The sequence below is a fragment of the Tachypleus tridentatus genome, chromosome 12 (genome assembly GCF_004210375.1).
Source record: "Tachypleus tridentatus isolate NWPU-2018 chromosome 12, ASM421037v1, whole genome shotgun sequence".
NCBI lineage: Eukaryota > Metazoa > Arthropoda > Merostomata > Xiphosura > Limulidae > Tachypleus > Tachypleus tridentatus.
Genome location: NC_134836.1, coordinates 81,146,508 through 81,172,817, shown reverse-complemented (window position 1 = coordinate 81,172,817; position 26,310 = coordinate 81,146,508). Strand labels below are relative to the sequence as shown.

The window sequence follows — 26,310 nt, the reverse complement described above, 5'->3', positions numbered from 1 at the left end:
ATGGTGTTGAAAATTGGAAGTGCTTCTTAAAAAGTACAAACACTACAGTAGAAATTTAAGAATAGAAAAATATGTGTCTTTTAGCAGGCAAGTAAAGGAATGAACTCATTATCCATGTTTAAGGCTTAAAGTAAATATTATCAGGAAGATGTTTAGATAACAATTTAGTTGGTTGGAACTGTAGAATAATATTCATGAAAGAATGAATTGTGTTAGAGATGGGCTACGCTTAAGTAGCTTAAGTTTTGTACATAGGATATTTTGGTGAAGCACTAAATAAATTCATTAAAGTTACTGTAAGCTCAACAACTTTCATGGTGGTGAGGTAACTTGGGAAATTTGGAATAGATTTATTGTTAAGATAGCTAGTGTAAAGAAATATTTTGGAAAAATAAAAAGATACAGAGCAAAACAATTTGAATAACAGTTTCATAAGTAAGCCTATCAGATTTAAAGATAAACACTAGATTCATGAATGAATTTAGTTTTTGTTGTAAGGTTATTAGTATTATAAACAAAATAGATTGGTTTAGGACAGAGGTGAAATGAGTGATAATGTATAATTGAAATTACTTAAATTGATTAGATTTAGAAAACACTGATAATAGTAATTTTGTGACATCACGGGTTTTAAGTTATTACTAATGATAGACCTATTAAAAGAGGGTTGACTGTCTCTTTATAATGGGTGATAAACAACCTGATGGAGCTGAAGACAAAAATTGTAGTCAGAAAGTAAACTTAAAGGTGATAATAAGGAGTTTCAGTGGTAGAAAGTTTTAACTGGCAATTGCTATATGCAACTTTATCATACAATCTCAGTATGAAATTGAATAATGAGATTAAGTCTGTTATCAATAAATGTGCTGATGCAACAGTCATGATAGACTTTAATTTTAGATGTAGTAATTGTGATTGCATAGAGTCAAAGGGAGAGAAATTTCATCAAATGTTTAAGGATGGTTTTCTATATCAAAGCTTGAGGTAGCCAATCAAAAGGAATGTCATATTTATTTTCAACAACTAATAATGATGTGATTGCAAGAATGTTGATACAGAATAAAAGAAATTTATTTCATAATTTTTGAAGACCAGTTTTGAATTCATGAAACAAGATATAGGACAGATTTTCATTTATTTTTTTTTAAATAAAAAAGATTATATTGGTTGAATCAAGATATCCATCTTTCTGTAATTAGGTAAAGTATAACAAGGAAGATTAAACATTATCAAGGTTAACACTTTTTTTCTTTTTTAAAGAGCTTACCACACATAATTTTAAGGGTCAATCATATAAATCATTGTAAAATTAACTCCAGTGGAGGTTATCAGAAAAATCACTAAACTAGATAGCAAATGTTATGTAAATTGAGGCTAAAGATATCAACGTGTCTTAATTTATTTTGTTGGGAAACTATTTCATGAAAACAAACACAAGTTAAGCCATTTCATTTTTTTCAGCCCATTAACCCCTCAGTGTGGTTTCCTGTATGTGGTGATGGGGACCTCCCAGAGAAAGTTCTGTTCTTTCAGTTTACTTCCTTTGGAATCTAAACATTTATCCACATGTTTGCTGTGCATGGCAACCCATGAAGGAGAGGAGAGGATATTGGTGGTTGAGGGGTCCTACCCTAACACATTACTTTGGCCTTGAATTCCCAGGTTTAATCGGCTAGTCCACTTGGGCTGGTATCAATCAAGTACCAGTGTTGGATGTTCTCTATGGGTGTTGTGGACATTGTATCTGATGCTGGTGTTTGGGTATAGTGCTCACAAAACCCTGGCATTGCTGCAGTGTTTTTGTTTGGCACTGTAGTGCGACCCCTCATAGGGCTCTGTGGTGGGTGGGGTCACCGGGCACCAAAATATTCTTTTTTTTATTTAAATAGTGAAAAAACAGTCCATAGGAAAATGACCTTGTCTTTAAGATTCTGAGCAACAATCTTCAACCTCTGTAACACCTGTACATCATTTTCTTATACTACATTCTCTTTCAGACAAACCTTTAGAGCAAATGTCTCCCTTTTTTATTCAGAATGGACTAGAGGGACTTGCTGGCTCTCCAAAGTCAGTCTAAAAACTTTGCTCTGGAGACATTAGTGGAAACATCCACTCCTAAACACAGTGAACTCCTCTTGCATTTAAAGGCAGTTGGGGATATATCCTTTGATATATACCCATGCTACTTTGAATTTTTCATGATGAGTTATTGTTGAAAGAGGTTTAAAGAACATCTCCAGTTCAGAGACCCTCCCTGGTTTCTCCATCCAAGGAGTTTGTGCAGTGAGACATATCTCCACTCACAAAGTTGGAATTATGATGCCGACCAACATTCTAATTTTAACATTAACATCACCACATCTACCTGCCACCATCAAGGCAGGTTATTGTAATTGCAATCTAGAGCCATGTACTCTGAACCCTCTCAGATGTTTCCAGTATTAATGGTTTGGTCACTTGAAAACATCATGTCGTGTTGTTTTTTTTTACCTGTGCTCATTTTGGTGGCAAGGGCCACGATGCCTGTGAGTGTGAAACAGACCCTCATTATACTAATTGCAACACGTCTCACCCATTTTACTTTTGTTCTTGCCCTATGTAATTGGAAGAAAGAGGTACAGCAATTGAAAACGATTCAAAACATTACTTACTCTGAGGCTCAAAAGCTACTGTCCACCATTTCACCTCAGATGTATGCTGCTGCACTTCATTCCACTACTACAGTGGTAGTGCAGACAGATCTATTCGTGCCTGTGAAAGAATCATTCCCAAACCATATGAGTAGATGAATTGTCATCAACATCCACCTCTGTCCCAACTATTCGTTCCAGCAAACTGCCAAATCCTCTTTCTTTGGTTCTAGGTACAGGCATTTCCTCGCATTTCTCCAGCCCCGAGATGGAGGAGTGACACTATTGATCAGTCAGCATATGCCCATCCTGTCTTTGCCACTCGACACACCCTTGGAGGCTGTAGCCATTGGTGTTTCCTTGGGTCATACGCTCACTGTTTATTCTCTCTCTTAAAGAGACCTATGATCAATCAGACCTTGATGCTCTCATTGAACAGTTGCCATCTCCTTTTATAATCCTGGGGGACTTTAATGGATATAATCTCTTCTGGGGAGATGCTCCTAGATCACAACATTTTCCTTTTATTAATGGTTCTTATATCTATTTTCATGCACCTAGTCAGTCCTTTACTGATATTGATTTCTCAGTTTGCTCCCATTCACTATTCTCTCACTTTTTATTTTGAGAAAGACTAGCTGTGTTCAGGGCCACCTGACCCACATGGAAGTTGGATCAAGCCAGTTGGTGCTCTTTCATTGTTCTCACAGAACATGATCCTTTCATCATCTGTAAACCATCAATAGACAACTGTGTGGCAGCACTAACCAACTGTATTATACAGTCAGCTGGTAATTTATTCCTAAAACCTCAACAGGTTTTTCCTTGTCTGTGGTGGATTCCTGCTGGTCACATGGCATGGAAAGCTCAAAAATGGGCCTGGGATACCTATGAAAGGTATCCCACACTCTCAAACCACATCACTTTCTGGCAGACCCATGCATGTACTTGGCAGGTAAGACATAAAAGCCAGAATGAATCTTGGATTAAATTCACAACCAGTATCTTTTTTTACCACAAGTTCTAAAGTCATATGGGACAGGATTTGAAAGGTCAGTGGGTAATACTCTCAGTGAAAGCTTTTATCAGGTATCTAGCACTTCTGCTTTATTCTCCATCTCTTAGCCATCAAGACTCAAGGAGAGTGACTACTTCTTTCCTTTCTGGTTGACTAAAATTAACCAATGACTATTTTTGCCCCTTTTCACTGGTTGAACTCAAACTGGTCCTTAATCAGTCTGGCAGTACATTGGTTGGACCTGATGATATACACTTTGAGATGCTGCACCATCTCTCTTGTTTGTTATTCTTCTGGTTCTTTTTAACTAGATCTGGCAGGAGAATGATGCATGGCACTAGGCTATTGTCTTACCTTTTTCTGAGCCTAGGAAGGATCCCAAGATTCCTTCAAATTACCATCCAATTGCTTTGATGAGCTGGCTGTGTAAGACCTTAGAGAGGATGGTTAATGCTCGTCTTACTTGGTTCTTCGAATTAAGCAACCTCCTCTCGGCCACCCTGTGTGGGTTCCGACGACAGTGCTCCATCATGGACCACCTGGTTTGACTTGAAATGTCAAACAGAGAAGCCTTTCTCAAGTGACAACATCTTGTGTCAGTATTGTTTAACCTCGAGAAAGCTTATGATACAGCGTGGAGATATGGTATTTTACGAGATCTCCACTTATATGGGTTGCATGGCCATTTGCCTAATTTTATTAAAAACTTTTTAATGGGCAGGCATTTCCAAGTTCATGTGGCTTTGACACTTTTTCATTCTTTCCTACAGGAACTTGGAGTCCTTCAAGGCTGTTTCTTGAGTGTCACACTTTTTAGTATAAAGATTAACGCCGTCACTGGACAACTCCCTCTTACTATTGCAAACAGGTTCTATTTCAAGGACTTTCACATCTCATGTCAGTCATTGAACATGAGGTTTATTGAGCAGCAGCTACAGATTGCCCTCAGTCATTTACTGAAGTGTACCACAACAAACAGTTTTAACTTTTCTCTTTCAAAAAACATTTATGTGCACTTTTGCTGCCAATGGTGTATTTCCCATTTTGAATTCCGGGTCGGTGAAATTGTGCTTTCTGTTGTCCCTGAGACCAAGTTCTTGGCATTTATATATGTTTGTAAGATGACTTTTATACCACACATCAAGTAGCCATGAGTTAAATGTACAAGAGCACTGAACATCCACCATGACCTCTCTTCCACCACTTTGGGAGTGGATTGATGTTCTGTGCTTAAGATATATCGTGCTCTTATTCAACCAAAACTAGACTGTGGGTCTCTGGTCTATTGCTCTGTCAGGACCTTAGCCTTGAAGATGCTGAACCCCATTCATTATCATGGACTTTGATTCTGCACAGGGGCTTTCCACACTTTCCCAGTCCAGAGCTTGTACACTCTCTATTGGACTTTGGCCATCTTGTTTCCATAAGGATGAGAAAGAGAAGTTTGTCCTAATTAGACTCTGCATTGGTCACATTGTTTTCTTTATCTGGAACTGATGCATCAATGTGTAGTTTGTGTGACACTCAGACCATAATAGCCCACATTTTACTGTCATGCCATCGTTACAGCTCTCAATGACGGCACTGTGTTTTGTCCCAAGGTTTATCCTTAACATTGGACAGTATTATCTTACAAATGTTTTTAGTTTATTAAAGGCCATTGGCCTTTTTAATGCTATTTAAGTTTTTAATTCATAAATTAGGCTGTTGTTTTTTATAACATGATTCTTTTTTACAAATTAAAATAATATTAATTAAAAACAAAATTAGAAAATGGTCATGACATCAAATAACTTGAAGGACTGGAAAGGCCAACTTCACTGATGTTTGAACTTGCCCACTTGTCATTCTAGTGAGTCATAATAATTAAAATTGTGCTACATTAAATCTTGAATTACTTTACTTTCTCTCACTGCTATAAACTAATTTAAAAATTGGAGTTAATACTATTTAAGTTTTTAATTAAAAAATTAGACAGTGTTCTGTTTTACCTTGATTCCTTTTTACAAATTTTAATAATCTTTATTTTAACTGGTTGTTTGGCACACCTAGCTTAGTTGCTTTGCACCATATAATGCCAACCAACCAACCAGACCACAAATGATTTTTATTTCATATATGATTTTAAATTCCTCTCTCACACATGATATAACAGTAACATTTTGTGTCCCTTTAAAGTAGAGTCCTTTAATTGTTTTAAGATGAGTAGTTCTGTATGATCACAACTATAAGGCCATGTCATTGCATATGTAAACTCACATTCATAATTTTATTGAATTATTATTTTATGAATGTATGTTAAAAGGTTGTATCAAAGTGTAGATTATAATTCACATTCTAGTATTATATTAGGTTGAGGAATAATTCGTGAGCATTTTTAAATAATTTCATTCAAGCATTACATGCAAGACTATACAATACTTCAATGCATGAACACATTACACCCAAAACATTTATTATGATACTTTATTTCATGTAATACTTAGGTATATAGTATGCATTGTTGTAAATGAAATTGCAAGAAAGTAAATGCGAAAAGCAGATGGTGTCGAAAATGCTCGATTTTGTCCACTTGACATTCCATTTAATGAGCTGAAAATGAAAGCAAAAATTAAAGACATATGAAAATCAAACACACCATCTATTAGAGCAAAAAATTATCTACCAAATGACATGAAATATTTTGTGAAAGCGTTTTATTTATGAATATATTTTTTTAACTTGAAAAAACGCTCACAAATTATTCCTCAACCCAATACTTTAGTCAATTTCTTGACTTAAAAGTGAATATTTAAAAAAATCTTATATATCAATTTCATTGCATCACATGGTGTTTTGAATTGTAGCATCAGTTGAGATGCTAGATGTCTGTGATGATACGAAACATTATATACCCAAATAACTAATATTGACAAGCTAAAATATAAGATAAGAACTCCTTTTGCTTTAATTTTCTTAGATAATAATACATTTATTGAATCAACCACAGTGGCCCCACCCAACTTTTTTATTTTTGAAAATACTTGCTTATATTCATATTCTTAGCTCAATAATATATGTATAACCAATTAAAAGCTCAGCATGTCCCTCTAGTGGTTTTCTCAGTCTCTGTTAAGTATTTGTGCGGAAAACTTTCTTCTCATGCTAGATTCCAAGCACAAAAAAAAACATTTTTTTTAGACCCAAGTACAGTTTAGTTACTAAACTAAATAAATTATTGTGGAATTCTGTGGTATCAATATTATAATTTATAATTTTTTATTTGAAATTTCATATGTAAAACTAAAAAAAAAATGTTTTACACCCTCCACTTGCAAAATTTGATAAAGCTTAGCAACTTACAGCAGGTAACAAATGAATACAAAGTTTGGTAGCTGGAAGAGATATATACTTATATATTTGTTTATTTAACACTCTATGTTTAAAAAAAAGGAAAAAGAATTTAAGAACTTGTTTATAAATAGTAATAATGTACATACAAAATACTGGTCCACTAGAACACAACCAACACAGGTTAGTCATTCTAGAATGAAAAAGCATAATTATGTCCATTTCCTAATTTTACTCGTGGTTACGAGGTTGGTCAAATTGGCTATACCTATACAGAGGTACAATAGTGAAAATAACAGATTGAAATATAAAGTTTTTTGTAAAAACAAAAAGCATTTGATAATTATCTGGAAGCTATAAATATTTTGCATATGAAATTTGAAAATTTTCAAATGCATAAAAGTACTTTTAATCTTAAAATCAAAATTACTTTTAATGTTGGATAATCAGTATTTTAAAAAAAATATCTTAGAACTTAATTTTAAAAATTTGAAACCTTGAATATGAAAGTCTTGAAATGTTTACATATAATTTGCAAAATTTCATGACATTACATTTACTGCATTAAAAGTTATAGCATGTAAGCTACAGTAAGCACAAAATTGTTACAAGGTCAGCCCCTGGACCAAGACCTTACTGACAATGTTAATAATAAAGGTAAATAATGAAATAAAATGTATGCATCACTGACAGTGTAATTTATTATTGTTGCTATGTAAAACCCTACCATCTAGCTGACACATATTTATCAATAAAATGTCAAAAACCTTTAATGGAGATGTGGAAAAAATCGTCCAATTTACATTACATTTTAACTTTATAGTAATCAGTTCTTTCATATGCTGAAACAGCTGTTACTTAGATATTCATGAATTTGAATATGTAATGAACAGAATTCTTCAGTTAGCAACATACGGAGAACCAAGTTCAATGTTACCAACACTTATTTCCCTGTTCCTATAACAGAATCTTCCTGGAAGTTTTTCTGATTTGTGCAGAAGGGTCAGGTGCTATTGTTCATCCTGGGCTTTTACTTTTTGTCTTGCATCAGTACTGACTTTTTGCAGAGTTGTTTAAGCTTTTTCTCATCATCTTCTGTCATTGGACATGTGCACACATCATTATATGGATGACTGGCTCTTTCTGGCTCTATTCCATTAATTAGCAGAACAACACACTCAGGTTCTTCTTTCAGAAGTCACAAAAGTGGGCTTCGTTATCAAATTGGAGAAATATGTTTTATCACTCATGCAATATCTTGTCCATTTGGTTGTGTGTTTCAATACTCACTAAAGTCACTCTCAATCAACCCCTATCTGGCTTCAAGCCATGAAAAGAGCTGTCAGACTATTATTTATGTCTTATGTCTTCTTATCAAAATGTGTGTATATTCTCTCTCATTTGGGAATCTTGGGTATCCCATGAACATCTCATTTTTTTGGAACAAGCACATATATGAGGTTCCTTCAGTGGTTACTGTGTCACCAATGGGTCATGCATTCCAATCCTTTGTATCATCCTATCTCATTATTGAGAAGCAACATCAGTGATTGCAAATGGTGATTGGAATGGAGCAGCACTACTATTGGGGTACCCATTCCATCACTTTGTTCCAAGATCCATTTTCTCACGTTTCCTCTGGGGATCGAGAGCCTATCTTTAAGTCAGGAGATCAAGGATACATGAACAGGAAATAATTCTCCCTCCATATTAATGTTCTCAAACTTCTTGCACTACATCAAGCAATGGTTCAAGATCTGTTTGTTGAGATTAAAAATTGTCATGATACATTCCAACAATACCACAGTTCTATCTCAGATTACCCATCAAGGATACACACATTCTTGAAACCTTTGGTTTCTTACCTTGGATTTTCTCTACTGAACTCATAACCATTGCATTAGTCTTTTAGCATGTCATATTCCAGGAGTGATGAATTTAATTGCTAATCATTTGTCTTCACTCAGCCAGATTCTTCTGATGAAATGAATGCTACATCACAAGATTTTTTAGTGGTCTTTCTCTCATTTCAGGTCTCAAACAATTGATGCCTTTGCAATTCATTGGAATTCTCAGTTGCAGTTGTATTGGTCTCCAGTACATCATCCTCAAGTGTTGGCAATGGATGCATTCAGTCAGGACTGGACAGACTTACATCTGTATTCCTTTCCCTGAATTCAGCTATTTCCCCAGGCTCTGACTATGGTTTGTGTTACTCCTTGTTAAGTTCTCTTGGTTGCACCTTACCAATGAGGTCAAGCATGATTTCTGCTTCTTTAGTACCTGAGACAACCTCCATCAGACATTTTCCACCCAGATGTTTTGAAACTCAATCTTTATGCTTGGAGGTTATGTGGTATGTTGCCCAACTTGAGGGTTTAATTTCAAAAATTTCTCTGTACTTAACTTCATCTCTGCACAGTAAAACAAGATTGTTTATCAATGGAAATTCAGTGGCATATGCAAAAAATGTTAAACCCTCTTCATCCAAAAGTATTTATCATATCTCATATTCTAACTTCAGTATTTGAGAAGGGTCTAACTTCTTCTATGGTGGCTTTATGCAAAGCATCCTCATCTAACTATTTTTAGGTATTATTATAAATATTGGAAGGTTTTTGAATCCCCAATTCTATCAGCTTTACTAAATTCCTTTCACATTGTTAGGTTCAAACAACGTTTTCAATTACTGAATTGGGGTTTTACAGTTATTTTACATAAGATGCTATCTCATCTTCCTTTTGAGCCCTTACCTTTATATTTTTTGTTTCATCTTTTTCTTAAATTATAATTTTTGTTGAACATCAGTTGGAGTTGTTGCTTGCAATCCATGTGCATAGGACTTTCTATCATTCCACATCTGCCCTGCTTTACCCCCGTAGATCTTTTCTTTCCAAGATCCTTCTCACCAATGTATTTACTAGCCATTTCTCACCTGCTCCAATTCTGATTGTTCATTATGTACTCTCAAAGCTCTCAAGTGGTACATGGCTCATACTAACTAGTTTTGAAGTTCTAGGAAGTGATTGTTCATTCATTGGGATCCTTCTATTTCCCATGACTTATCTCACATTACTCTCACAAGGTGGATTTAAAAATTGATTCACATGGCTTATAATGGATTATTGTTACGGGAGAGGAATCTTTTGATGCAACATTTCACCAGATTCATCGTATCTCTATGTCATTAGCCACCTGGTTAAATTGCCCTCTGGAAGCAGGCTGGTATATGGACTGCTCTTAATACTTTTGTATCTTATTATGTGTGTGATCTCTTAGTTTCCTCTCCTAAGGGTTTTCAACTACCCCTTGTAGCTCCTTTTTTTTCCCCTCATCTATTAGACTTTAACCAGAGGTGAGTCTTTTTCTCAATCATTTTTTTTCCAGGGACCTTTTACTTTTTCACTGGATCCCACTCTGTGGCAATTGTTGCTTTCTATTCTCAGCTCCACAATAGGAAATACTTTCACTATAATTACTTCAGGTTGCAACAGGCTCTTTTGAAATAGGGTGTCCCATAAAACCATCTAGGCACCTACTGGATGGTAATACCTTATGAACTGCCTCCAATAGATAGTCAAGAGTAAAACTAAAGGGGATTTTGCCTGTCCCTGCAAATCTTCAGGTTGAATAAATCAGAATTTGTTTGCTTTTAAAAATGTAAGGAACTTGGTTCACCTATTGCACAGTTTCCAAAGCACTGTTCCTTATGGCTCCCCTATGTATTTTACCCCCTCTCCCAAGACTGTACTGTCCCTTGTTTCCAGACACTTGGGTGGTGGATAGAGGCTTTTCCTCCAGAGTGTTCAAATGGGTTCCACCATTCCGGAAGCAGAATGAAGTTAAGGGTTCTCCTACTAGGGTCCCTGGATGTTTTCCACACACATCAATAGGAGTAATGCCAGCCTCTGTTGGAGCCTACTCATAATTCTGGCTAAGATTTGACACAAAGCTATCTGGTTGGGAAGTGCATGTCCCTTCTCTCTGATTAATGTTGGTTTAGTATATTGTTCATGGGAGGTGTCTACTAGGTCATAACTCCAAACACAAAGTGGTCTCATCCTAGGCTCTTGGTTGAACACATGTTTCACATCTCCATAATTCCAGGGGCAAGCAGAATACTCCTTCTCTACATGGTTGGGGAGTGAGGATGAATGTTCATAATTTTAGACCAGATGAGTTCTGTTCCTTTGGCTGAGTAATGTATACATGATCCCATCATTCCAATCTTGGATCATTGCTTTTTTGACATCTTCAGGTGAAGGAGAAAGTTTGTCCACTTAGTTGCTTACTTTCTTTTTTGTGATTCTGGTGGTGTGAAATGTATTACTCTATGGCTACAGGTTGAGATCCAGTCAGAGTGTTTTGTGTGTGTGTGTGTGTGTATATATATTTTAGTGAAATTAAATAATTACATCCAAATGAAGCCAAATAAGTAAACAAAATCATGAAGAAGGACTGGGTTAAAGCAGCAGGTTCCAACTTCTGATTAATTATGTTATAACCATAACATTTTAAGCCATAAACAAAACACATTAAAATTAAACAAAATACACTGCATATTTTTAAAAAAAGATCCTAAGGTACAAGTTATAACATGGGATTATTAAATGTATCCTAGGTCTTGGAGGTGACTGTGAAAGTAGGATCCACATTGCAGTGGGAATATACCATCTATCAGTCTTAAACTCCAATTTTCTAGTCTCACGTAAGAGGATTAGAAATTTAGAAATTAGGAAAGCGAGATGTGGGTGCTGAAGCCCACAATGCCCCACATCAGTATCACCCTTCACTGCCTACAGATAGTTGTGAGAAGATGGCTGCTCTTCCAAGTTAAAATAAGAAAAAGATGAAAAATGAATAAATGAAATTAAATTTAAAAAGTAAGGAAAATAAGGTACCACCATTTGGGGGTAAGTAAGATAAAGCTTGCCTCTTGAAGTTAGCATTCCCTCCCCCAATATGGAAGAGGCACTAATAAACATGATATTGAAACATATCAGTGATGTGATAGTTTACTGTGACTGTTGTGCTTTCATATGTGGCTCAGGGTGTATATTTGCATAAAGTAGTGCCAAGTTCTTAAATGACCTTATTTTTAACTAAAAGTAATTATTAGTAATTTTCAGTAATTTTTTGTTGATTTTACTTTCTTTGTATTTATTTTCCTTATTTTTCATTTTCATTCCAAAACCTAGGATAACCCCAAGTTGTAACTTGTACTCTAGGATATTTTCTAAAAATATGTGTTGTATTTTATTTTATTTTAGTGTGTTTTGTTTATAGGTTAAAAATTTTTGGTTATAATATATAAAACATTCTGATCCAATAGCTCTAGTCACCAACATGGGATAAAAGTACTATGACCTTTTTATTCCAACCCTGAGTTGTGGAACTTTGACTGTCTGTTAATGGCCGACCAATACTAGTGATTACTCATATTCTATTCCTCCTCTGATATAGGAACTAAGTACCAGGTGAAGAGCATATCTGTTCTGGATGGAGTGTGGTTCCCCACTCTTTCTCCATTTTTTTCTCTTTGTAGACTCGTGTTGTGTGCAGGTGTTTTCTGTATGTATCATGCATGTAGTGGTCCCCTCTATTTTCTCAGTGTGGGATCCTAGCTATAGTGTCAACAGATGGTAAGTACGTTTCAGAAGTTAACACTTTCCTAAACTGAAAATGAATTTTCATTAACACATACCTCTACTGACACTCTCCCACTCTACCTCCCCACTAAAAGTGGTTTATATCTCAAAAAAAGTGGTTACATTATTGAGATGAGGTGCTTATATACAGTAACTGGATATAGAATGCATTTAAGTTGGTAGAAAAATTTGCAAATTAGAATTAGCTTTAGGTATTCAAGTAGGATATAAAAGACTGAAGCTCAGATGGGCAAAGAGTGGAAACCCTGGATATCAAGAAATAAAAATTGTGTTAGTGGAGGTAAGTGTTATTGGAAATACATTTCCAATTTAGGAAAATGTTAATTACCATTCACATTTTTTTTGTGCCAAATGGAAAAATTGTTGCCATAGCAATTAATATACCATTTGTTAATAGACCATTAATTATAGTTTTCAGGATACTATCTTATGATTAATCTTTGGTTTAAGTTTCTTAGTTTCTTTACAATCGTATGAGCATGTGCTGTTAATAGTGGTGTAAGGTGTGTTAGTTCAGACATAATGGTTACATAGAAAAGTACAAATACACAAAAAAAACAAAGACTTACACTTCTCGTACAATTGCCGTGATGAAATAATAATCAATCAACACCATCTTATGATTGTTCAGTCATAGCTGTATACCTAGCCCTTTGCATCAGGTAAGCATATTTGCATATTTAAAATAACTTAAATTGGATCATTGCACAAAATTTATGGAAATTCCATAATTTTGGTTGTTTTTAGATTTTTAAATAAAAATGTATTTTAAAAGACACACACAGAAAAGGCCAAAAATGCTCAAAAAGCATCAGAATTTTTTGTCATCCAAAGATCAATACTCTTACTGGAAATAGTAGATCTAATCTTTTTTTTTTTTTTCCATCATGCAGTTTATGGTTTTAATAACTGCTTATGTGATGCAAATGTTAAATTTTTACATACAAAATGACTTGCAAACACACTAATTGAATTATTTTAGGACCATACTAAGGGAGATTAGACACCCTAGATTTTATGCATGAAACTCCAACTATGGATAAAGCATTTCTGATTAATTTTAACACATCATTCATAGGGCAATAACATTTTTTTCCATGGGTATGTTTCATCTTTCATTCTTGATTACTATTTAGCATGTTTCCCAGGTGCTTAGTGTAAAGCATGCTAACATTTTTACAAGTCAATTTTGCAAGTAACAGAGTCCTGAACCACCTGGCCTTCATCCGTATTGATACAGGTAGGCTTACATTCAACATTTTATTTAACAGTTATTTTATAAATATATGTCAATAAGCTTATCATCAAATTGGAAATTATTATTCAATTTTCAGTATTTCTAGAACAAATTGAAGGGCAATATGAGGTTGGTCAAGTTGATTAAAACCATATAGAGTTAAGGTTGGTAAAATATAGTTTTATTTAAAAATAAAAATGACAGATTTTGGGGGATATACAAATTACACAAATAAAACTAGTCAACTTTTAGACATAGAAAAGTATTTTTAATCCTGTTATCAAAATTACTTTGTGTGTTTGATAGCCAGCATCCTAAAAGAAACAATTTATGAAATATCTTTAATTCAAATATCTTAAAACTTAAGTTAAAACCAGATATTTTTTGTATGAAAACATTGTAATGTTTACCAATAACCTGCAAACATTTGGAAAGATTATTGTTTAAATACTGTTATGGATATATTCGTAGTTACGAACTAGGTGAAGTCCACCCAGCCCATGTTCGTAGAATTAAACAAGATGCATTGCAGCCTTGAACAACCAAAACAAAATGATAATTATTATGCCTCTGGTAAAACCAAAGGAACAGTCTTTCACAAAGTAACAAATCTTGGACTAAGCTTCTGGAAACTTACTCATGAAATTTATGAATAAATAATCACCAGCAGACAACTCAGATACACCTTTGTATGAACCTGTGATATTACAAATAAACCACTCATTAATGCCATGAATATGATCTTATTAAGAAACTTATATTACATGAACAACATGATAACTGGGAAAATCTGCCTTTCAGGAAGTAAATCCAAACCTGACTCGTCCAAATTCTTGTATAATATTAAGTTTATCACAAACAACTTTATAAATGAAAATTCAACATGATGATTACCGTGTCATTACCAATGACAAACTGTGTGAACATTTTTGCTTAATATTTTAAAATACCTTTGTAACCCCAAACCTCACCTTGTTTGACACACAGCAATTCAACAGTGTCAAACAATACATTTCTTATAACCACCCCTCTTTTCACTGACCTTCCCAGTATTTATATCACATATTTATGGTTCTAAGAATGTGTATACTTTAGCAGAAATCAAAATTAACTGTAGTAAAATGAAATGCAAAGCCCCAGGGGAAGATGGAATTAACAGCTGAATCCTGAAATGCCTATCCAACGAAATCATAACCCACTTAGTAACAATTGATAATTTATCACTGATACCAGGATATTACCTACATATTTGGAAGTCAGTTTTTATTGTGGTAAACTCTAAGAAAAATAACTACTTCCAGCAACTACAGACACATTAACTTGCTAAATTGCTGTTTATTTGTTTGATCTGACGATATTCCTTGTGTACCAGGGGTGGCAAAACCGCAGCTCATGAGCCACATACGGCTCCTTCACATATAATGTGTTGCTTGTGGAAATATGTTGGCTGAGCTCCTTTTTGCATCACAACTAATATAAAAGGTAAATAAAAAATTTTCAAGCTTTATAATTATTTGTTTGGTATGAACTAAGAGTCTACTGGATTGAAACTTAAGTTTAATGTTCATGATGAGTAAATATACTTAAGAATTTAAATCCTAATTTTAATGCTAGATTTGAGCCATGGATTAAAGAAATTTTGGATCAGCATGGATTACAGAGGAATTGTGCTGGAGAATCATTAACTATACAAGCTGGTACTGATAATGTTAATTTTAGTGAGCATGGCTTGCGATCACATGATCGTGGCATGTGGGCTGTGTTGCAGACAGTAAAATTAGCAGAGTATTAGTGTGATACTGGGTGCTGTAGAATTTGGTTGCATGTGCTTGTTGAAGCTCATTATTTCTTTTCACTTTAATTTTTTTAGAAGTGTCTGAAAATTTTGTGAAAGAAGATGGAACAATTGTAAGAAGTGAAAGTATGAAGATGAAAACAGAAATTTTAAGTCGAAGTGGGAGGAAGATCTTGCATTTACTGTTAAAGGAGGTAAACCTTTGTGTCTTATCTGCAATGTGTTACTCAGTCACTGCAAAGCTGGTAACTTCAAACACCACTATGAAACAAATAACAAAAACTTTTAATCTGATTATCCACCTAAATCAGAATTATGGAAAAACAAACTAGTTGTGTTAAAATCATCACTAAATAGCTAACAGACACTGTTGACAACATTCAGTAAGGAAGTTGATACAATGACTGAAGCTAGTTTTGTTATATCATGGAATATTGCTCATACTAAATGCTCATATTCTGATGATGAATTTGTCAAGAAGAATATAGCTGAAGTTGTTGCAGTGTTAGATCCAAATAACACAAAACTTCAGCAACTAATAGTACAAACACCAGCTTCACTCCACACAACAGAGAGACATATCTCCCAGATCAGTGCTGATGTTGCAGGCAAAATGGTCTAAAGAATTCCTTTGCATTCAGCTTAGCCCTTGACGAATCTACAGACATACAAGACAACTCACAACTGGTGGTATTTGTTTATGTTTCTTCTGATGTAACTGTGAAAGAAGATATGGACTTAGTGGCACTAAGATAAACAACTTGTGCATTAAAAATGCACTTGACAGAGTCTTAACAAATGTTGATATTCCACTGGATAAACTCATCTGTGTTGCAACAAATGGAGCACCTACAATTGTGGGGAAAAATGCGGGATTAATTGCATTAATGAAAAGTGATCCCAGCTTTCCAGAGTTTCTCCCTGTTCATTGCATTATTCAACATGAACACCTGGCAGCCAAATACTTCAAGTATGAAGATGTTATGAAATTTGCTCTTGAAATTGTCAATTTCATATGCTGATATGAGAAGACCCACCAACAGTTCAAAAATTTTATTGAAGAACTGGAGCTTGAAGATAAACCCAGTGAGGTCTCTTTTTACTGCATTATGAAGTATAGCTGTCAACCAGAAATGTCTTAAATAGGTTTATAAATCTGTTGGAGCCTATTATTACTTTTCTTGAAGAAAAAAAAAATTCTATCCTCAACTGGGAAATGATGAATGGATGCAAATGAATGGATATAGTGAATCATCTACAAACTCTCAACTTGGCACTCCAGGGGAAGGATAAGATTGTTTCTGATCTTACTTAGCTAATTATCAGCTTTCAGAATAAAATAATTTTTTTTCATATTGTCATATTTTGACATATTGTCAAGAAACTTCAGTTACTTTCCTAATCTCAAAAGGAGAGTAAATAGATTCCCTGATATTGAAATAAAATACCACAAACTGGAAGAATACAAAAATAAGTTACAAGGAGTGCTTGGTAATTTCCTAGACAAGATTGAGGACTTGCAGAAGCTGAAGCCTTGCTTTGCCTTTCTTGTAAATCTGTTCATGGTTGATCTGATCAATGATGGTTGTCCAATTCTCGAACCTCTGTTTACAGAATCATCTGCTGTGGAAATGGAACTAATAGAACTACAGGAGGACTTGGGTCTAACGATGATCCATAAATTACATTTTACAATTGAGTTCTGGAAGCTAATTTCAGAAGTAAAATATCCTGAACTGAAAAAAAACCATTGTGCAACTCATCTCAATTTTCAGCACAACATACTGCGGTGAATCACTGTACTGTGTAATGAAGTTTGTGATGTCAAAGCATCATGTAATCCTTACAAATCAACACCTGACAGAACTAATTCATACAGCCTTGACAACATATCAGCCTGAATTTCAAAGACTCACAACTAAAACGGAAACTCACAAGACTGCTAAATGCAATAAATAGCCTGATAATTGTATCAATGCCTGTTTGTGTCAGAAAAAATGTAATGATAAGACTAAACTTTTGTAAGGTGGTATCTGATTAAAATATCTCTAATTTTATTGTTTTACATATTTTCTTCCATGTTTTGACCAGATATTTACGAAGACAAATATGATTAAAAATATCTGTTTTATTCCTTTTATTTTTTGCAGTCTCATTTTAATGTTAATGAAATGCAAATTTGCATATTTTTCTGAAATGTTTCCGTAGTTTATTACTGTATTAATTATGCTCAATATAGTTAAAACAATAGTCAGCCAGGATTTTGGAAAAGATTTGTTATATATATGTTTACTTTGTGATTATTGAAATTAATACAAATTAAGAACTTAAAAACTACATACATGAATAAATATTATTACGTAAATTTATTTCTTAATATTTATATAAAATTGATGTTACAAAATGTGCAGGTAACATCAAAAACATGTAATATTTGCTCTTGTCTTGTGGCTCTCAAACATCTGAAGTTTATCATGTATGGCTCTTATGTTAAGCAAGTTTGGCCACTCCTGTTATATACAGTACCTAGATGTAGAGTGCATTGAAGTTGGTAGACAAATTTGTAAATTAGAATTTGTTGAAGGCATTTAAGTAGGATATAAAAGACTGAAATTTAGGTGGGCAAAGTGTGGAAACCCTGGAGACCAAGAAAGAAGCATTCTGCTCTTTGCCAGTCCAGTGTTTGTACATCAAGTGTCATAAACTACCTTTCTATCTTTTGACATGTGCAACTTTTTCTACAGTATGCTGCTAAATTGTGATCCTTGCTACCAACACCCTGTCTAAAATTTTCATCCTTGGTAGGGTGTTCTCTTTGATAATAGGTAGTCAATTATTGTACTTTTTGATCTCTGTATCTGGGCATATATGACCAAATTGGGTCTTGTACTGGCTGATGTTTCTGAGTCTAGCATTTGACATATTCGTCCATGGCAAAGTACCATTCCCACATGTGATCTTCCTTTGAGTCTCCTGAAGAAGGCAGATACTCCAGACTCTTAATTACCATCTTCTCTTTACCAAATATTTCCCAAACCAGTATCTGTTCATACAGGTGATTGCAATTGGGTGACTCACTGGGCTAAGTGGTTGCTCATAGACTCCGATTTACAGTTTCTGTGTTCCCTGCCAAGTTGTATACAATTTATCTTGTGCTGGATCATGTAGCAGCCAACTAGTACTGTACCTGCAGTATTTATATAGACTTTCCTAGCTGTCTAAGGCCCTAAAGTCATTTTGCATGACTTCTCACCCTTTTCTACTTGACATTTTGAAATGACTTGCTCTATTTACTTTGTCATCTATATGTATCCAGGTTTTCTAGTTGATGAGCTCATCAACACAGCAACTAAGTCCATCTGTTCTGATGCCATTATGACCAGGCCTGTTCCATTTGTGGACTAAAGTCCTGTGTTCAAGGCTCATCACTATGCCAGTTGGCAGTCAGCTTGTTCTAATAAGTATTTCCAGATTAAACCTAGTCTTGCTCTTTGGCTATGTATTTTCTACAGAAATCATAAGGAGGAAGTTACCTTAACAAGGTTATGCATTGGTCACAGCTTTTTAACCATTGTTTTCTTTTATCGAGGGCTAATGCATGAATGTGTGGCCTTTATGACATGCAAATCACAATAGCCCACATTTTACTGTCATGTCATTGTTATAACCATGAACAGTGCCATCATTTTAAATGTGTGTAACCTGAATTTACCATTGACTTTGGACAATATCACGGATGACAATGTTTTTAGTCTTTTATGGACCCTTAACATTTTTACTTCTATTTAAGTTTTACCTTTTTCTGGGATTAAAAAAAAAAAAATTAGTGTCATCTTTTAACACACATAATTTTTACCTTGTTACTTTTGGTTATTATATAGTTATAGCTGTTTTTATTGTTTTTCCCCCCTTTTTATATTTTATAACTTTTACTCTACATATTTCAGGAAATTGTTATGCTTCAAAGAAGAACAGAAACAATTCCCATTTTTCACATATACTGGTTTGCTCTTTTACCTGTTGTTTGGCATAGATAACTTAATTATTAAAAACTGTCTAACCAACCTTTCAATCTTGCCTGGCAAATATTATAGTAGTTGCATTGATGCAGGTCATGTGAACTCATGTTATTGTATCCAATAATATAAAACTGATCTTTAGTCCTTATAAAGTGATCTGTCTTGGTTGTGCTTTAGTGAATTAGTATTTGGTAAAGTACATTCATATTTCAGTTATTATACATAATATAGATTTGTAGTATTTAAAACGTTCTTCAACGTACTTTTCTTAAAATGTAGAACAGTAAATAACTATACATAGCAAATAATTATATCTTATAGTTACCATGACCTTTTTACTTGTTTGTTGAGTCTTTTCAAATTTTGCATGTGAAACAAAATAATTTATGTATATACATTTGAAATAACCATAGATATAGGTATGTTAATACCATAGAATTCCATTATATTTTATCAAGCTTTATAACTAAGCTATATTTTACCAAACAAAGCATGTAATTTTGAGCATTATAAACTCACAACGAACATGCTTAAAATTTAGATTTGAAAGAATGAGATGGCTTCCAACCACACTGAAATGGCTGAAAAAGCAACTAGGATGAAATTCTGAACTTTTGATTGGTCATTCTCATGTCATATATTGATGTAAGTGTATAAAAGAGACCCTGTCAAAAAATGGAAAAAAGTGTTTGATTCTGTACATAAGCCATATCTCAACAAATAGAAAAGATAAGAGGTTCTTATTTTATACTTTAGTTTGTCAACATTGGTAATATGAGTTCGTAATTTGTATGAAACTATAGGCTTTGTATTCTGACATCACAAACATATTTGAACCATTGTTGCATTTGACATACCATGTGACACACAAAAATCAATATTTAGATGAGTTCTTTTAATATTTATTTTCAAATTAAGAAATTAATCCATGTTTAACACTAAAATTTAAATTATATTCTATATTTTTGTACCAGATTTACTGACATTAATGTATAAAATTGTAGTTTAATAAAATTTTGAATGCAAGTCAACAAATGTGATGACATGGCCTTCGACCTGTGATCAGTCACAATAGGGTTAAGGGAACCATTTGATGGTCCATCACAGCTTATTATGACCTTGTTTTCCATTACTGCACCTTATTGTATATGAGCTCTGTCTTCCCCTTCACAACTTTCTATCCCTTCTGATCCACCCTCACACACTGCTCATTCTTCTTGATATTACATCCATTGTCATTGCATTAGGGATTGTCCAGTCCACCTCCTTGATCATATAGTTGTTTTTGTACCACTCCTGCCACCACCCCCCCTCTTGGTGTGGATTCCTGTATATGGTGAGGGGACCTCTCAGGATAGGTTCTGCTCTTTCCATTTACCTCCTCTGAGATCTAAATATCCACCCATGTATTTGTAGTACATGGTGATCTGTGAAGGGGAGGAAAGGATCCTGGTGGTTGAGGAGTTCAAACCTAACTCAGCACTTTGGCCTTGAATTCCTGTAGATGGGCAGCCTTGGGGTGGCCCCCTAGGGTCAGTCAACTGGTCCACTTGGGCTAGGGTCAACCAAGTACCAGTGTTTGGACGTTCTCAACAGGTTTTGTAGACATTCTGTCTTTTAACTTTAAATCTTGGTAGTCATTTGAGTTTTGAAGACCTTTGAGGGGAAGCCCCAAAGGCAAACCCGGGGTGCTCAGAAACTGTTGTTTCTCTTCAGCCCCACATGCATTAAAGAGTCAGAAGTTTCATGATGAGAGAGGTAGAAAACCAAATTGAATTGTATATGTCAGAGTATAACGATAAAATAGGAAAGTTAAGGAGCGGGAACACTGGACTTGTACGTTTAGGACAGATTTCATCACTACCACAAGCAGAGAGACCAAGGCTGCAGCAGGTCACACATTCTTAAAGAAACTGGTGACATAGAAAGAGATAGAGAGAGAGAGAGGAGAGACAAAATAATAAAAAATAGAACTAAATAAATAAAGAGAAAGAGAAAATAGGACTAGAGACTGACAGGAAAAGTGACAGTAGGTCCTTTCAGGGCCAGGATGCTGGGGATCTATAAATCCAATGGCAAGAAATTAGATATGGGGGAAACCGGAGTACCCGGAGAAATCCACTTTAACTGGGTGGGCACCAAAAAATTCTAGCCCCCCAGTGCCCAACCTGGAATGTAAAACATTAATGGCATATAAATGGGTAACACTATGAGGTCTGATTCACCAATAGTAGTTAATACGAGTCAGTGTGGTCAGTAATCTAGTTTAATGGTGAAGTATGCTTTGCCCAGGCTTGAGGTCAGTTGGAATAATTGGCGAGTTTGGAGGTTTCTGACTGCAGCTTTAGAATAGTATAGCATGGCAAGTTTGATGAATTTATCCTGAATTGACAAGAGTTGAGTTAAAGAGTTAAGGTATGCTATGGGAATGTAGTTAGGGAGGCAGTAAGCAATTTTGATGGTGTAGTTTTGTAGGTTTTGTAATATTGAGTATTGTCTTTCAGTCATCTTACGTGTAACTGCATTACCATATTCGAAAAGAGGTCTAATGAACACTTTGTATATGGAAATGATGATTTTGGGAGAGCAGCCTGTGTTAGGGCTGCTAATTCATTTGAGGAAGAAAATTCTATTGCTTGCTTGGGTAGTGATTTTCTGAAAGTGTGGAGTTCAGGATAAGTTATGAGTCATGGTAAGGCCTAGAAAGGTGATAGATTTAGTGAAGATGATAACACTGTTATTGAGGTTGAGTTTAATACTTTGGAATTTTTCCTGCACTTTTTAACTTTCCTGTGGAAAGTGATAGCTTGTGATTTCGAGGGGTTTAAGACGACACGCCATCTATTACACAATTTACATTCTGTCCGATGCTGGTGGTTGGGTATAGTGCTCACAAAACCCTGGCATTTCTGCTGTGTCCTTGTTTGGCATTGTAGTGCATCCCCTCATAGGGCTCCATGGTGGGTGGGATCAGTGGCCACTGAAAAATTCTTTTTTTATTATGGATCCTCCAAATGAAAACTTACATAAACTAGTGAAAAATAGTCCATAGGTAAACGACCACATCTTGAAGATTCTGAGCAGCAATGTTCAACATCTGTATTACCTGTACCTCATTTTCTTATACTACATTCTCTTTCAGACAAACCTTTAAGGCAGATGTCTCCCTTTTTCATTCAGAAGGGACTAGAAGGACTTGTTGGCTCTCAATACTCAATCAAAAAGCTTCACTCTGGTGACATATTAGTGGAAACATCGACATCTCAACATAGTGAACTCCTTGTATTCAAAGGCAACTGGGGATATACCTATTGAGGTTATGCCTTATGCTACTTTGAATTTGTCATGAGGAGTTATTGTTGAGAAGGATTTGAAGAACATCTCCAAGTCGAATATTCTTGCTGGTTTCTCCACTCAAGGAGTTGCTGCAGTAAGGCTATCTCTGCTCATAAAGATGGAATTATAATGCCAACCAATACCCTCATTTTGACATTTATATCACCACATTCACCTGCCACCATCAAGGCAGGTTATACATAATTGCAATGTACGGCAATAAATTCCAAACCCTCTTGGATGTTTCCAGTGTCAGACATTTGGACACTTGAAGATATGTCACAGTTCCTTGATGTGTGCTCATTGCAGTGGCAAGAACAACGATGCCTGTGAGTGTGAAACGGACCCTCATTGGGTCATTTGCAATGGCTCTCACCTATTCTACTTTCATTCTTGCCCTAACTGGTTGGAACAGCATTTGAAAATGATTCAAAACATTACTTACCCTGAAGCTCAAAAGTTACTGTCCATCACTTCATCTTGGACATGTGCTGCTGCAGTTCCTTCCACTACTACAGTGGGAGTGTAGACAGATCTCTCTGTGACTCCAAAAGAATCATTCTCAAACCAAATGAAAAGTCTTTTGATCTTCATGGCTAAAAAAGTTGATGAATCAACTTCAACACCCATCTCTGTCCCTAACATACATTTCAGCAAATCCCAAGATCCACTTCCTTTTGTTCTATATATGGACATTTCCTTGGGTACATCTTCTCCCACCCCAAGGTGCAAAACGATCATTTGTTCACGTCCTCAGTCACTGGAATATTCTTCCAACAGCAAAGACCTGACTAATCGACCCAGGGCAGGATCCATGGAGGTCAACAGACCTTCCTCAAATAAAAACAATAAAGAAAAAGACATGGTAGTAAACAGAAGGGCTTTCCACCCAATTTGCTTACACACAAATAAAAATGGCTACCTCGAAACAATGAAACTGTTGAAGTTTACTTTCTAATCTGGATGACATCAAACCACTGATTACTTCCTACCATTCTCTTTGTCATTTCGTAAAGGAAACATTTCTGAAACCTGCCGATGCAGTTAGCTTTCAGCAGTTTTCTTTGTACAGAAATGACAGGCTGCATGATGGATGAGTACTTAGAGAAGTGGTACTGTTGGTTGATGAGCATGTGACCACTCTGTCTTTGCCACTCAATACACCCTTAAAGGCTAAATCTTTAGGGCAAATGTCTCTTTTTTTTTTTATTCAGAAGGGACTACTAAGTCAGTGAAAAAGCTACATTCCTGGAACATTGGATGCTGTAGCCATCTGTGTTTTTTGCATCATAGCATCATTGTTTGTTTTCTCTACCTGTTGCCTGGAGATACCTATGATCAATCAGACCTCGATGCCCTCACTGAACAGTTGCTGTCTCCCCTTTTAATCCTGGGGGACTTTAATGGACATCATCCCTTCTGGGGAAGTGCTGATTATTGATGGGAGGGTGTGCACCATAGAGCTATGCATACTGATCACAACCTTTTTCTTCTCAGTGGTGGTTCATATACTTATTTTCATGCACCTAGTCAGTTCTTTACTGCTGTTGATCTCTTAGTTTGCTCTCCTTCATATTCCTCCACTTTTAATGGAGGGTTGGCAATAACCCACGAGGCAGTGATCATTTTCCTATAATTTTGAGACAGACTGGCCGTGGTTGATGCCACCCGACCTGCATCCCCTCGTGGAAGTATGATCAAGCAAACTGGCCCTCTTTCACTGCTCTCTCAGTGTAAAGATTAATGCTATCATAAAACAATTTCCTCTTACTATTGTAAACAGGCTCTGTGTCAACGACTTTCACATCTCATGTCAGTTGTTGGTCTATGGCTCTGCCAGGACCTTAGCCTTAAAGACGTTGGACCCCATTCATCATCAAGGGCTTTGGCTCTGCACTGGGGCTTTCCACACCTCTCAGAGCTTATACGTAGAGTCTCATGAACCTTCCTTGCACCTTCACAGTCTGCAACTGTCTTTACTATATTCTTCGAAACTTCATTCCTTACCAAAGTATCTTACCTGCAGTTGTGTTTTCCTTCCTCAGTGGGCCATACTTTTTTAGAACAGACGATCTGCCATTGCTCCTTTTGGCCTTCGCATTCAGGCACAGTTCGATGAATTGGGTCTGTCCTTGGATAACATTGCAGAATCCACTGGTCAGCCCATCCCACCATGGCTTATTACATTCCCCAAATGTGACCTTTCTTTAAGTCATCTGAGAAAGGCATATACTCCCGATTGGAAATACCGTCTTTTATTTACTGAACATCTTTCAAACAATCTTTCTATTCCAATTTATATGGATAGTTCCAAATCAGGTGACTCTGTGGGCTCTGCCATGGTTTGTTGCAGTTCAGTGGTTGTGCGCAGAATCCTCTCTACAACTTTTGTGTTCACTGCTGAACTGTACGCCATTTCTCTTGCCCTGGATCATATTGATGCTAAGCAGTACTCCAACTGCACTATTTATACTGACTTGCTTAGTTCTCTACTGGCTCTAGAATCACTTCACGTTGGCTTACACCTTGTTCTCACTGATATTCAAAACTGACTGGCCCATTTCTCATTAACATCTACTTCTATCCAGTTTTTCTGGATACCAGGCCACGTTGGTATTAGTGGGAATGAGCTTGCAGACAGGGCAGCTAAATCTATCTGCTCTGGCACTATCACCACATATACCATACATGGACTATGGTCCTGTATTCAAGGCTCAACTCCTTTCCAGCTGGCAGTCAACTTGGAGTGAGCAATGTGAAAACAAGCTTTTCCAAATAAAACCCTATATTGGACTTTCGCAGTCTTGCTTCCGTAAGAATCGGAAGGAGAAAGTTGTTCTAACTAGACTACACATTGGTCACAGTTTTTTTGACTCGTCGTTTTCTTTTATCTGAAACTGATGCACCAGTATGTAGTCTACGTAACACTCAAATCACTATAAGCTGCAGTTTACTTTCTTGCCATCATTACGATTCTTAACGATGGCACCATTTTAAACATGTTCTGTCCCAAGGTTTGTCCATAACATTAGACAGTGTTAATGGTGATGGTGACACTGTCCACCTTGATGAAGTCATGGCTATGCTTGTCCCATACGTAGACTATGGCCCTGTGCTCAAGGCTTAGCTCTACACTAGTTGGCAGTTCACTTTGAGTGAGCAATGTGATAACAAGCTTTTCTAAATAAAATCTTCTATTGGACTTTGCTTGTCTTGCTTCTATGAGGATTGGAAGAGGAAGTTGTCGTAAGTAGGCTATGCATTGATCACAGTTTT

General features: G+C 35.6%; 1 protein-coding gene across 12 annotated transcripts in view; it reads left to right on the top strand.

Annotated features, from left to right (window-relative positions):
* Positions 1 to 26,310, top strand: part of LOC143233801 (phosphatidate cytidylyltransferase, photoreceptor-specific-like) — a 134,342-nt gene that overhangs the window by 7,276 nt on the left and 100,756 nt on the right. For 6 of the 12 annotated variants that reach the window (XR_013018317.1, XR_013018318.1, XR_013018313.1 and 3 more), the window contains exon 3: positions 15,755 to 15,873. The exons of 4 other annotated variants lie outside the window; for them this stretch is intronic. Coding sequence is in view for 1 of the 8 variants with exons in the window: in XM_076470485.1 (XP_076326600.1) it covers positions 15,755 to 15,873 (119 nt within the window). In the remaining 7 variants the exon portion in view is untranslated. Of the gene's footprint in view, positions 1 to 15,256; positions 15,367 to 15,754; positions 15,874 to 20,220; positions 20,344 to 26,310 lie in introns of those variants that run through there. 2 more of the 12 variants (XR_013018319.1, XR_013018320.1) reach the window with 2 other exon arrangements.